General features: G+C 38.5%; 1 protein-coding gene across 3 annotated transcripts in view; it reads right to left on the minus strand.

Moving 5' to 3' along the window:
* LOC150084519 (staphylococcal nuclease domain-containing protein 1-like) overlaps positions 1–15026 on the minus strand; it is a 313589-nt gene that overhangs the window by 102229 nt on the left and 196334 nt on the right. For all 3 annotated transcript variants that reach the window (XM_090376405.1, XM_090376406.1, XM_090376403.1), the window contains exons 11-12: positions 14236–14377; positions 2052–2161 (exon numbers count right to left, since the gene is read on the minus strand). In XM_090376405.1, coding sequence (XP_090232531.1) covers positions 2052–2161; positions 14236–14377 — 252 coding nt within the window. The remainder of the gene's footprint in view (positions 1–2051; positions 2162–14235; positions 14378–15026) is intronic.

Genomic DNA, 15026 nt, shown 5'->3' on the forward strand with positions numbered 1-15026 from the left:
AAATGATTATTCAGAGCAAGAGGAAAAATTCCATCAGCATTGAGCATGCTCAAACCATTCAAGGCTTTATACACCTCAATCAAATCATCTCGCACGTTCCTAGTCTCCAGACACTGTAATTTGCAAAATTTAAGCCTTTCTTCGTAAGAGCAACCCTTTGTTCCATTCACTAATCTTGTTGCTCTTCTCTGTACTCGTTCCAACAGTGTTAAAATGAGGCCTCCAGACCTGTATACAGTACTCAAGGTGTGGCCTGAACATTGCCTTATATAAGGGGATAATCACCTCCTTATCCCTGCTAGAAAAATTCCTGTATATCATTGACAAGACACTATGAGCTACTCTTGCAGACCGTCTGCACTGCTCAGAAAACTACATATCTGACTGCACAATTACCCCCAGGTCCTTTTCGTTCGCTACCACTGTCAGTGTAGTACCACAGAGTTGATACGTCACTCTGGGGTTACTGCTTCCCATATGTAGTACTTTACATTTATCGGTGTTAAACTTCATTTGCTACCTCTCAGCCCATCTGCTCAACTTTTCTAGATCCTGTTGCAACAGCGTACTGTCATTAGTGTCCTTAACAACCCTGCCAACTTGGACATTAAGTTTGATACACCATCATCAATATCATTTATAAATACAGAAAACAACAATGGACCCAACACTGAACCCTGAGGGACTCCACTAATAACATTAGTCCATGATGAGCAGTGTCCATTGATTACCACTCTCTGTCTTCTCCTACTCAACAATCCCTTTATCCATTGCAGCAATTTGCCTCCAATGCCACACTACTCCAATTTGTGCAACAGTCTTCCATGTGCAACAGTATCAAAAGCCTTTCAGATCCAAATATATGATATCAAAGTTAATCTCTGCATTCAGTTCCTTTGTGACCACATCATAGTATCCAATCAAATTTCCCTTAACAAAACCATGCTGTGTCCGAGCTATAACTGAAGTCTTGTCTAGATGATCCTGCAGTGCTTCTTTAACCAGTGCCTCCATTAATTTTCCTGGAACAGAAGTTAAACTAACAGGTCTATAATTACTTGTGTTGCCCTTTGATCCTCCTTTGTGAATTGCAGTCACATTTGAACATCTCCAGTCCATGGGTACCTCCCCTGAAACACTTTAAAAATGTCTTTTCAACATCAGAACATTTGGTGTGTGTGTGTGTGTGTCACTTTGCTACAAAACGACTAATTTTTTTATTATGAATTATAAATCGCGTGCACTATTACTAATAGCAAATGCATTTCCATATTCCATAATGAGGTACTATTTACAGAGAAACCAATTTTCAGCACAATACTGACAAAGCCATAAAGAATGGCTCAGTTACATAATTAAAGCCTGCCACATACACACAAATCAATAAGAGTGTTGTCACATTGTGATGTGATGTTTTGATTTCATGATCTATTACATAAAGAAGCTGCATATACTTCCTGCTTCCTTCATAGTTTACTGTGAAATATAATAAATGTCACAATATAAACTTTTAAAAGCACAGAAATAACTAAAAATAACTAAATGAAAGTAGATAGTGGTTCTCAATACAGATTTTATTGAGAAACGCATAACTATGTGAGATGCAAAAGTGTGACTGTAACAAAAAGGGGAGGTGTTAACTTATATACAGCAATACATATTTCTGGTCACTTCACTGGAAGTTTGATAATATAGCTGATGTACCAAAATTTGAAACATTGTAACTAAGATAAAATGGTACAATTTATACTGAGATTTTTCTTGACTCATTTAATTGTGATGGTATAGCTGGGATGTCATTTCTGATGTTGCTTTGAGTTTGGCTGTATATATAAATAGAAGAATCAGAAAATATTTAAACTGGAAATATCTTAGTGCTGTCTAGCTAGTTATATCTGACTTCAACAGATTCTGTTCCTGCATTGTAGCAGCCCTACAATAAGAAATCTTTATTGCAATAAAGGTATAAATATACCAACAATAAAAACAAATTCTCTCTCTCAAATGAAGAAGTAATCTACATATTATAACTGACTAAACAGTAAACTCACCTCTCTTTGTAAACAAAGTTCTTTAGTGAATTGTAAAGCTTCTTCACCCCAAGGCTCACCTTCTAATACACCTCCAACACCAGCTCTTGTGGCTCTAGGACAGCTAATTCCTGTGGAATTGTATAATCAAATGGCAATGCATACAAAAGAAATAATAATATTTAAGCAAAACTTTAAATGCCAATTGCAGTTGATCATTAAAAATAGAGGCTAACTTATTTACAAAGCAAGCATATTAAAGACAACTGTTCTACTACAAGAAAATTATTCAAATTAAAAATTAGAAAACAAATCTTCATGGCAGTAACACACAGAACAGTATTAGTAGAGACAATTTTTTTCTGCAAGAATGCAAGCTTATTTTTTATTTTTATATTTTGGTAGTTTTTGGCACATCGGCTTCTGTGGCCATAATGCGCCTCCCAAGGTTTTTGCAGTACTTTGATCCAAGCCTGAGGCGGGATTTGAACCCGCGACCGTTGAGTTGCCATGCAGGCACTTTAACCACCCGGCTAGCCCGGTCAACAATGCAAGCTTATGCAGCACCAGCCATAAAAAAAAAAAAAAAAAAACCACATAATCTAATAGTTTGAACTCCCCTCTAATAGTATGTCTAGCTCTTCATTCAATGTGGTACATACTGGAACTAATAACAATAAAGAGGAGGATATCTGAGGATTTAATTAACAAGTTCAGAACAATAATGAGAAAAATTTCCAAATTAACAATGAAATTAAAACTGTCTGCAATTCTGCCCAGATATGATAGAAGGGATTGCATGATGAAAACCCTCTCAATAAATTTTCCCCTTATGTGGTCAGCGCTTGTTAACAAAAGAGATTGCTTTTATAGAAATGGGATACACTTAAATAGAAGAGGTACAAGAAATTGCTGATGCTATTGAAGCAGTGGTTATTGTTATTGTTATTTTTTGGTTTTTAGGAGCATTAGCAACTAAGGCCACATTGCTCCGGGGATATGCAGTGGTCATTCCCTGACCTTTCCGCATTCTCCGTATTTGGTGGTCATGGGTTCGAACCCCGGTCTAATCAAGAAGCGTGTGCTACGCACTGCTGCTCCTGCCCACCTGGCTACGGAGGCGCTGAAGCAGTGGTAGGTGGGTTAGAAGACTGATAGCTTGGGGGTGAGGGGGCACACAAAATAACACATTAACAGAAGCTATAGGCAGAGGTGTAAGTGTATCTTGAACTGCTTCTATTGGAACATATAGCAGCCTGGAGAGCAAGTTGCCTGAGATTAAGATCTGCTGGGAGTCCTAACAGAACAAGCAAATATATGGGCAGTGGTAAGGTTACTAAAAGTAACAACAGATGCATGTATACTTGCATGTACACTAATGCCAAGAGCATAGAAAATAAATCTGATGAATGTGAAATACTGGTCAATTCATCAAATACAGGCATTGTGAGGATATAAGAGAAATGGTGTCACTCAGATAAAGATTCAGAATTTGAAAATGGAATATATGACATGCACAGAAAGGAGAGACAGGATGTGGGGAGTTGTCTTAGTTAAAAAGCCCAAAATCTAAGATAGTGGCATCTAGTGGATATGGGTGGAGAGAGCAATGTTCATTCAGTATGGTGTGACATAAGCACTGAGAACACAAAAATGAGAGTAAGAGTGTGTTGTAGGCCTAATGAATTTGATGAGTATAATGAACAACTGTACAGACATACAGAGTATGTGCCAGTAAATCAGAATGCCATATATAACAAGGAACTTCCAGATAATGAATGGACCTTGTGGGTTGATCATTCATGTAGAAGCAAAATTTTTCTGGATTTATTGGATGATTATCTTGAAGTGGGGATTTAGTCAGAGATGTAACAACTGCAAAAGCCAAAAAAAAAAAAAAAAAAGGCCTTTGCTTTCATAAAAGTGACTAAAGTTGCCTCACACAATATGAAGTTACCAATAGCAATTTTAAATGGGAAACATTCAGGGAAGTAATCACAGAGGCTAATAGGCTTTTAATATTAATAAGAATTTTGACAGAGAAGAAAACTGCATGGGATGCATATAAATTATCATGATACAGATGTCCACAGTAGATGTAAACTAATTTGCAACGAATTCACAAAGGAGAGGTTAGGCAAGTTAAGCAGATTACAAGATGTCTCTGGCAATGAATATAAATATAGAAAGCAAAAGCTAGTTATGTAAACAGCAGGATGGGAATGAATCATACTGGTCCACTAGCTATGAATTGTTTAATTATTCAAGACCCTGCTCAGGTTGCTGACAAACTTAACACGTATTTTGAATCTATATTCACACATCAGGAAATTTTTTAGGGATGAGGATACCAGAAGGGTATAAAATTCTAAGAGAGAGCCGAATGATTTTGTGACAATTAAGAGTAAAGTGGAAAAGAAATCTTTAAAGCTAAATGTTAAAAAGACACCTGGGGTGGATCAAATCTAACCAATTATATTAAAGGAAGCAGCAAAAGAGTGCAAACCTATAACCATAATTATGAGAGCATGTTTGGATTCAGGGAAGGACAAAGGGTAACGTCAGTAACTACAGCCCTGTTAGCTTGACATCTGTTCCAGGGATAAAAAAATGGAGTCACTGGTTAAAGAAGGAATGCAGGGCTATTTAGACAGGAATGCAGTTATACTGCAGTCACAGAATGGATTTGTTAAGGGTCATCTTGTCTGACCAATCTGATTGTATACTATCATGGAGTACATAAATTAGATACAAAAAATAATTTTGATATCATATACTTGGATTTCAGGAAAACTTTTGATAGTGTTGCACATAAAAGACTACTGTACAAATTGAAGCAGTGTGGTGTTACGGGCAACTTACTGCTATGGATAATGGGATGACTAAGTGTGAAAAGACATTGGATGGTTATCAATGAGCACTGCTCTTCTTGGACTAATATTATTAGTGGAGTTCTTGATCAATATTTCTCATCGCCTGCTGCTGGCAGGGGATGAGAAATATTGATCAAGACATTTAGGCATAATATGTAAATTTGCAGATAATACAATAATACAAAGTATAATCATTATGATCTTGTTACAGTATGATACTACAACAAGATCTAGACAAAATAGGCTGAGAACTGGCAATTGAAGTTTAATACTGACCATAAGTTCTAGGAAGAACTAGACAAACTGTTACAGGGGATGAAAATATGATATGGGTAGTAACGGTTTTTTTTTGGCTGAGCCGTATGGAGCTTGCTTCCTTGCATCATTTGCCACTACTAATACTCAAACTATCTACTTCTGTAACACCAGATAGAAGTTAGTTCCAACAATCAACCAGCTGCTGGCAAATTTCCACACATCTCTCCTGCATTAAGCTCTCAATCAATTCAACACCTTAAACACCTCAATCAGATCACCTCACAGGTGGCTAATCACCAGACACTGCAATTTGCAGAACTGAAACATTTCTGGTAAGATAATACTTTTTTTCTCCTCACTAATCTCATTACTCTTCCCTCCATCTGTTCTAACAGATCCACATATTTCCTAAAATAACACCCCCAGACCTGTATGCACTACTCAAGATATGGCCTAACCACAGCCTTATACAATGGAATAATAACCTCCTTGCTGGCAAAATTCCTGTATATATCACTGACAAGGTCTCATGAGCTGCCCAACAGCCTGTATGCACTGAATAGAGAATTCTGCTTCTGCACCGCTTAGATAACTCCAGGTCCAACTGCACAATTACATCGTCTCTCTCATTTTCCACTATGCGGAGTATGGAACCACAGTTGGCATATTATTCTGAGATTACTGCTATGCATATGCAGTCATTTGCAATTGTTAATGTTAAATTTTAATTGCATTTCTCAGCCCATATGCCTAATTTTTCTAGATCTTGCAATAACATACTGTGATTATTGTCATTAACTTTCCTGTCATCCTTTGTATAATCTGAAAACTCAGACATTATGCCTGATATGCCTTCATCAATAATCATTAATAAATATAGGAAACAACAATGTGCCCAGCACCAAACCCTGGGACACTCCACTAATAACATTAATCAATGAAGAGTAGTGTCCACTGATAACCACTTTGTCTTTTCCCACTCAACCAATCCTTTATCCATAGCAGCAACTTGATTTTAATGCCACACTGTTCCAACTCATAAAGCAGTCTTTTATGTGCAACAGCATCAAAAGCTATTCTGAAATCTAAATACATGATGTAAAAATTTTTTGCACCAGTTTCTTTATCCCTGTGTCATAGTATCCAACCAGACTGGTCAGAGAAGATTGTCCCTTAATAAATTCATGCTGTGACAGTAATTAGTATAATTACATTCCTGTTTAAATGGTCTTGCATTACTTCTTAACCAGTGATTCATTATTTTCCTGGAAAGTAAGTCTAGCTAACAGTCTGTAATTATTCATGTCACCCATTATGATATCAAATATATGATATCAAATATTTGGATTTCAGGAAAGCTTTTGACACTGTTGTGCATGGAAGACTATTGTACAAATTGGAGCAGAATGGTATTAAGGGTAAGTTGCTACAATGGATAAAAAGATGGTTAAGTGGGAGAAGACAGAGGGTGGTAATCAATGGGTGCTGCTCTTCGTGGACCAATGTTATTAGTGGAGTCCCACAGGGTTCGGTGTTGGGTCCACTGTTGTTTTGTATATTTATCAATGATATTGATGAAGGTATATCAGGCTTAATGTCGAAGTTTGCAGATGATACAAAGGTTGGCAGGGTTATTAATGACAGTAATGGCAGTGTGCTACTGCAACAGGATCTAGATAATTTGGGCAGATGGGCTAAGATGTGGCAACTGAAGTTTAACCTTGACAAATGCAAAGTACTGCATATGGGTAGTAGTAACCCCATAGAAACGTACCAACTGTGTGGTACTACACTTAAGGTGGTAGAAAACGAAAAAGACCTGGGAGTAATTGTGCAGTCAGATATGAAGTTTTCTGAACAATGCAGACAGGCTGCCAGGGCAGGTCATGGGGTTTTGTCAATGATATATAGGAATTTTGCTAGCAGGAAGAAGGAGGTGATTGTCCCTCTGTGGGGGGGCCATTCCATGGTGGTAAAATCTGTAGAATGCTTTTCAAACCATGTTCTAGTCACCATGGCTCTGTGTTGAAGCACACTGTCCTTCTGGAAGAGTTCATTGCCCTGTGGGTGCATGATGACCACAAAGGGATGCAAGGATGGACACATAACCTGAACCATTCAGAGATGTGTTTACACATACCAGAGGTCCAAACATGTGCCAGCTGAATATGCTCCAAACCATTACCGACCGTCCACCTACCTGAACAGTTCCTTGTTGAAATGAAGGGTGCGTAGCTTCGTGTGGTTTCTGCCAGATAGGCACCCCTCCCATCCACTTGAAATAACTGAAAACGGGACTAATCAGACCAGGAGACCCACCGCCAATCATCCAAGGTCCAGTGCTGATGTTGCTTTGAACAGTTGAGGTGTAGAGTCCTGTGTCATGGTGTTAGCAATGGGAATCTGGAGGGTCGGCAGCTCCCAATAACCTATTCTGGCTAATGATCGCCTGATGGTCTTGGTGGAGACGTTTCTGGCACCTCCTACATTGAAGTCCGCGATGATTTGTGCCATTGTCACTCCTCGGTTGGCTGTAACAATGCGAGACATACACCGACAACCATGTTCATCCACCCACAGTGATGTCCACAATGAGATGTTATTCTGGAAATGGTGTATTCCCGACACACTCTTGATGCTGTTGAACAAGGATAGTATCAAGAGTGTGTCAGGAACACGCCAACACACACTCACGCACAATTGATACCGTTGAACGGGAATAATGCAATTTCTGTACCACTTCTGCAACAGTGACCGATGTGTCGAGAACCCGCTATCATCCCTCTTTCAAAGTCGGTTAACTTACGATGTTTATCCATACTGACATCGAATTACCATCTACACGAATTCATTGATGCAGTGTACCTATATACCTGCCAAGCGGTGGGTTCGTGCACTAGCAAGACTGGTGACAGCATCATATCGCACAGCCGACTGGGCTGGTCAGGTGGGTAAAGTGCCCGCCTAGCAACCCAAAGGTCGCGGGTTTGAATCCCACCTCGGGCAGGGATCATAGTAAAATGCAAAAGCTTTGGGAGGTGCATTATGGCCACAGAATCCGATGTGCCAACAGCTTAAAAAAAAAAAAAAAAAAACGCGTTGCACAGGAGCCAGGTATCTCATGAATTCTGTCCTTTCAGTGCAAATAGGAAACATTCAAGGAATTAATTTTGGAAGTTACTAGGCTTTTCATACAAACTAAGAAATACTGTTTGAGGTTTAGGCCTAAATGAATGTCAGATGAACTAATGAGACTCATGGCAGAGAAGAAAAATGCATCGGATGCATAGAAATTATCAGAAGACAGACGCCCATGGTAGATATAAGATAGCCTGTAAACAAGTCACAAAGGATGTTAGGTAAGCAAAGGCAGATGAGAAATCTTTAGCAAAGGATGAAAAGAAAAACAGTAAAGAGTTATTTACCTATGTAAACTCTAGAAGATAGGGAATGAATCAGATTGCCCACTTGACATCGACGGTTCAATTGTTGATGAACCTCTGAGGTAGCTGACAAACTGAATGAGTATTTTGCATCTACATTCACACAGGAGGAATGTCTGTAAGGAAGAGGAGGCCAGAAGCTTATCAAACTAACAGGGAGCTAAGTGATTTTGTAATAACTGAGAGCAAAGTGGAGGAGAAATTGTTGAAGTTAAATTTAAAAAAAGGCACCTGGGGTGGATGGGATCTATCGAGTATATTAAAGGAAACAGCAAAGGAAGTAAACAAACCCTTAGTCATAATTATGAAAGCTTCCTTGGTCTCAGGGAAGGTTCCCATGGACTGGAGGTGTCCAAATTTTTCTCCAATTCACAAAGGGGGATCAAAAGAAGCAATGCAGGATCATCTAGACAAGGCTACAGTTACAGTTCAGACACAGCATGGGTTTGTAAAGAGCAAGTCTGACTTAGCATTAGTAGAGGCATATGATGCAAGAAAGCAAGCTTATGCAGCATCAGCCAAAAAAAAAAAAAAAAAAAACACCTTCCACTTCACCCCTCTGTTCATTTGAAATACCTGTCCAGCTGAGCCTTAAATTTATTTAGGCTATCAACTTCCACAACAAGCGATGGAAGTCTGTTCCACCAACCAAATACCTGCTGGCTAAAGGCAAATTTCTGCACATCTATTCTACAACTGTCTTTCCTCAATTTGAAACTGTGCCCCCTCACAGGTTCTTACTACACTCAGTGTAGTGGAGAATGAAAGAGACCTGGGGGTAATTATGCAGTCACATATGAAGTTTTCTGAGCAGTACAGACAGTCTGCTAGAGTAGCTCATGGTGTCTTGTCAATGATATACAAGAATTTTGCTAACTGGGATAAGAAGGTGATTGTCCCCTTCTATAAGGCAATGGTTGTGCCATACCTCGCCTTGAGTACTGCATACAGGTCTGGAGGCCCCTTTTTAGGAAGGGTGTAGAGCTGCTGGAAGAAGTACAGAGAAGGGCAAAGAGGTTAGTGAGTGGAACAATGGGTTGCTGTTACCAAGAAAGGCTCAAGTTCTGCAAATTGAAGCTTCTGGAGACTAGGCACCTGCAAAGTAATCTAATTGAGGTGTATAAGGTCTTGAATGGGTTGAGCAAGCTCAATGGTAATGGGATTCTTCCTCAGGTTACTCACCTGATGGAACATAAATTCGAATTGGGGAAAGACAATTGTAGAAAAGATGTGCAGAAATGTGCCTTTAGGTGGTTAATAGTTGGAACAAACCTCCATCTGTTGTGGAGAACTTAAATAAGTTCAAGACAGAACTATATAAACATTTGTAGTGAATGGATAGATGAAATTGGAAGGGGTTTTTTTTTTTTTTTTTTGTTTGCTGATGCTATATAAGCTTGCTTTCTTGCATCATATACCTCTGCTAATGCTATTTTTGCAAGACTCTTCTGTGACAACAGTTAGCATTAGCATTAGTAGAGGCATATGATGCAAGAAAGCAAGCTTATTCAGCATCAGCCAAAAAAAAAAAAAAAAAAACACAACCACTACTCCCATTTCACCCCTCCGTTTGTTCGAAATACCTGTCCAGCTGAGCCTTAAATTTGTTTAGGCTATCAACTTCAACAACAAGTGATGGAAGTCTATTCCACAAACCAACTGCCCGTTTGCTAAAGGCAAATTTCCACACATCTATCCGACATCTGTCCTTCCTCAATTTGAATTTATGCCCTCTCAGGTGATTATTCTGAGCAAGAGGAAGAATCCCATCGGCATTGAGCATGCTCAAGCCATTCAAAGCCTTATACACCTCTATCAGATCACCTCGCCGATGCCTAGTCTCCAGACTCTGTAATTTGAAAAAATACTTAAGCCTTTCTTCGTAAGAGCAACACTTTGTTCCATTCACTAATCTTGTTGCCCTCCTCTGTACTCATTCCAGCAGCTCTACATCCTTCTTGAAATGAGGTCTCCAGGCCTGTATACAGTACTCAAGGTGTGGCCTGACCAATGCCTTATACAAGGGAATAATCACATCCCTATCTCTACTAGAAAAATTCCTGTATATCATTGTCAAGACACCATGAGCTACTAGGCATCCTGTGATTTTTTCATGATGCACTGAGATTCTTCAGGTTTGAATTGTTTATACCAATGTGTAACACCACTGTAACCTGGGCAGTTTTCTACAGTGGTTTTAGAGAGTTTTTAAATTCTAAACAGTGGGATCAACTGATGATTTTCTCAATGGGAAGCCTTGAGGTTACAGGTTTTTCATACCAACTAAAAAATACTGTTCAAGGTTTAGGCCGAAATGGATATCAGATAAATTAATGCCCCTTGTGGTAAAAAAGAAAATGCATGGGATGTATAGAAATTATCAGGCAACACAGAAATCTACAGCAGATATAAGCTAGTCTGTAATTAGGCCACAAAGGAGATTAGGCACGCAACAGCAGATTATGAGAAATCTTTAGCAAAGGATGCAAAGAAAAACAGCAAAGAGTCCTTTACTTAAGTAAACTCTAGAAGGAAAAGAATGAATCAGATTGGTCCACTTAACAAAAATGGTTTGACTATTGATGATCATGCTCAGGTAGCTGATAAACTGAATGAGTATTTTGCATCTACATTCACACATAAGGGCAAGTCTTGTCTGACTAATTTGATTGGATACTATGATTTGGTCACAAAGGAACCGGATACAAAGAATAATTTTGATATCATATACTTGGATTTTAGGAAAGCTTTTGATAGCGTGGCACATGGAAGACTACTATACAAATTGGAGCAGTATGATATTAAGGGCAAGTTGCTACAATGGATAAAAGGATGGTTGAGTGGGAGAAGACAGAGTGGTTATCAATGGACACTGCTCTTCATGTACTAATGTTATTAATGGAGTCCCCCAAGGTTTGGTGTTGGAACCATTGTTGTTTTTGGAATTTATCAATGATATCGATGAAGGTATATCAGGTTTAATGTCTGAGTTTGGAGATGATATGAAGGTAGGGTTGGTAGGGTTGTTAACGACAGTAATGATAGTACGCTACTGCAACAGGATCTGGAAAAGCTGAGCAGATGGGCTGAGAGGTGTCAACTGAAGTTTAACATTGACAAATGTAAAGTACTGCATATGGGTAGCAGTAACCCCAGAGAATCGTATCAACTGGGTGGTACTGAACTCGAGGTAGTGGAGAATGAAAAGGATCTGGGGGTAATTGTGCAGTCAGATATAAAGTTTTCTGAACAGTGCAAAAAAGGCTACAAGGGTAGCTCATGGTGTCTTGTCAATGATATACAAGAATTTTGCTAGCAGAGATAAGGGGGTGATTTTTTCCCTTGTAGAACACAATGGTCAGGCTACACCTTGCGTACTGTATACAGGTCTGGAAGCCCCATTTTAGGAAGGATGTAGAGCTGCTGGAATGAGTACAGAGAAGGGCAACAAGATTGGTGAGTAGAACAATGGTTGGTGTTACCAAGAAAGGCTTAAATTCTACAAATTGCAGCTTCTGGAGACTAGGCACCTAATTGAGATGTATGAGGTCTTGAATGGTTTGAGCAGGCTCAATGGTGATGGGAAAAGACTTTGAGGTAAGACAGTTGTAGGATAGTTGCACAGAAGTTTGTCTTTAGCTTGCAGGTAGTTGATTGCTGGAACAGACTTCCATCTGTTATTGTGGAAGTTGATAGCTTAAATAAATTTAAGGCTGAACTAGAGAAACATTTGGAGTGACCGGATGGGCAAAAAGGGAAGTGTTTTTTTTTTTTTTTTTTTTTTTTGGCTGATGCTACATAAGCTTGCTTTCTTGCATCACATGCCCTACTAATGCTAATGATGAAACATTTTTTCGTGGATTGTTTTGGGTGTTTTCCTCTTGCAGAAACAGGAATGAATCTCTGATCTATATTCCACTTTATCCATTGTGACAGTTCACTTCATTCAGTGCGGCAAAGAATAAAAAAAAATAAAATGTCAACAAAACCAAAATTTGTGTGGTATAGAGATTTCAAGGTGTCAAATTAAAAAAAAAAAAAAATCATCTTTCTACCACGACTTTTGGGCGATTACAAATCTTTCTGAACCCTCGCCCCCAATAAGAATTAACAATGTTGGTGGTAGGAACAACTTTAATATGTCTGGATAACAACTGCACATCAGGAGGATGCTCTAGAGTATTATTCAACATTAACAAAATCTTGAAATCCATATTTTCAGCTTTGCTGCATTTCTGCACACTTGGTAATTGTCCAGTAAACCATTCCCTAAATGTTGGTCTTGAAGTCCAGCCCTTCTTCATAGACCTCCAATGAATAGGAAGATGCGATTTGAGAAAGAACTTTATTTCCTTGGCTTTTCAGCAAAACAAGCATTTCCCTAAAACAAGTCCATCACATTGATATATGACTACTTTCTTCAATAAATTTTTTTAATTTTTCAGGAAATTGTTCTGCAGCCAATCTGAGTAGCTGCTTCTACTGAAAACCATATGTTGCAAAGCTGTTGCCAAACCTTAGGAGTGATTCATTTGGCTAATGCTTGCCATGTATTCCATCTTAATTTCCTCCCGGTAATCTTTCTTCAAATTTAAAAAAAAAAAAAAAAACACTTTAAAGCCTTCACAGGCAGTGAGGTCAGTCAATGAATTCCTCCTCACTAGATTTTTCATCCAGATCATACACATTATTTTACATGATCACGAGCTTTGCTGTGATATTGGCTTGCATCTAGAAAAGTCACACCTTGACTTAATCTTGGCATTATGTCAGTCAGCACCTCTGTAGCCAGGTGGGCAGGAGCAGCAGTGCGTAGCACACGCTTCTTGATTAGACCGGGGTTTGAGCCCGTGACCACCAAATACAGAGGATGCGGAAAGGTCAGGGAATGACCACTGCATATCCCCGGAGAAATATGGCCTTAGTTGCTAATGCTCCTAAAACCAAATAACAACAACATTATGTCAGTGGGTGGAATCTTATAGCATTCTAACTTCACTGGTATTCTTACTTTACTCGGCATGTGTCTAAATCCTTACAACTCTTAATTAAATTACATGATGACAAAGACTCACTGGGAGGTGCATTGACTTGTGGAATGTGAGAGGCAAGGGAAGCTACATGAACAAATATGCACAGTGGAAGAAGCACAATGGTTCTTGACTTTTCCATAGCATTTTCTATGCTATGGAAAAGTCAAGGAGAAATAGTATTAAACCAAATGCCCAGTTGTGTTAGTTGAAAACTAGCCCAACTTTAAAAACCATGTTAAACCAAATTTGTGTTATGGAGTTTGTGGACTGAGTGCATACTGCTCTAGGTATGCACTCAGTCCACAAGGTCTTACTCTGGCTATAATCAGTATTGACACACGATACTGATTATAGACAGAGTAAGACCAAGAGAATAATAAACATTTTGCTGTTTATTGCTAAAATAAAAACTGTGCATAAGATTAAAATTTTCTTAATTTTGTACATTTCAATAAAACATTTTTCATATTATGAGTTCAGCAGAATTAACTTCTTAATATCAGAATTTTTGGTTGGGCTAATTTTACATTGAGGCCTCAAAGGCATTTAGCTTTGGAAAAACGTTAACTAAGAAAGGACTTCACTGGATCAACCTTACCTGCTAAAAGGAATGTAATAAGGCAATTTTCTCGAGGCACATATAACCGTAAGCGAGAGCCACTAGCAACAAATTCAACAACTCCTTCCATACGGCCTGCCCGCTGCAAGAAGGGAAGAAACTGTTTTGCTTTGGGTAAGTCCTGTAACAAAAGAAGCTTGCATTATAATATAGTAGCAGACTGATAGACTAAATTCTTAAGATATGGGTACTTCATCACAGGTCCATATTAAGATGGAAGACTCAAAATGATTCAAACAGGCAAAAATATTCAGGTAGTGCCAAAATTAATACAGTATTATCAGAACCATTTCATGTAATGGGGAGGAGTGGCATTTTCTTGTTTGCACTAAGTCCTGACATAGTCTTACATCAAGGGTGGCTAACCATTTCCTGCAGTGTGTCACAGATGTTGGAAATACACCACATGCCATCGAGGAGATGGATCCAGAAGGTACTGGAATCAATATCCCCCTTCCCCAATGATATGTCTGACTCCACCAAATGTTTTTTTTTAACTATGAATTCTACACTAAAGTGTTTATAATAATAATAATAATAATAATTGAAACAATTTATGTTATTAAAATAAATTCAATAAAGGTGAATGAATAAATGTTCATCCTCATAAAACTGGTAGCAGAGTTGCTAACAAGAGGATCACTAGTGTCCCTGTGCTAAATAATGCTAAAAGATGGTAAATATGAGTAGATAAAAAAGGTCCCAATCACACTAAAACCTGGATCATAATTTTTTGCAATAAAAATGGAATTAAAACAACATGTCAGTGC

This window comes from Mastigoproctus giganteus, chromosome 6 (genome assembly GCF_048544385.1).
Source record: "Mastigoproctus giganteus isolate SK-2022 chromosome 6, ASM4854438v1, whole genome shotgun sequence".
Taxonomy (NCBI): domain Eukaryota; kingdom Metazoa; phylum Arthropoda; class Arachnida; order Uropygi; family Thelyphonidae; genus Mastigoproctus; species Mastigoproctus giganteus.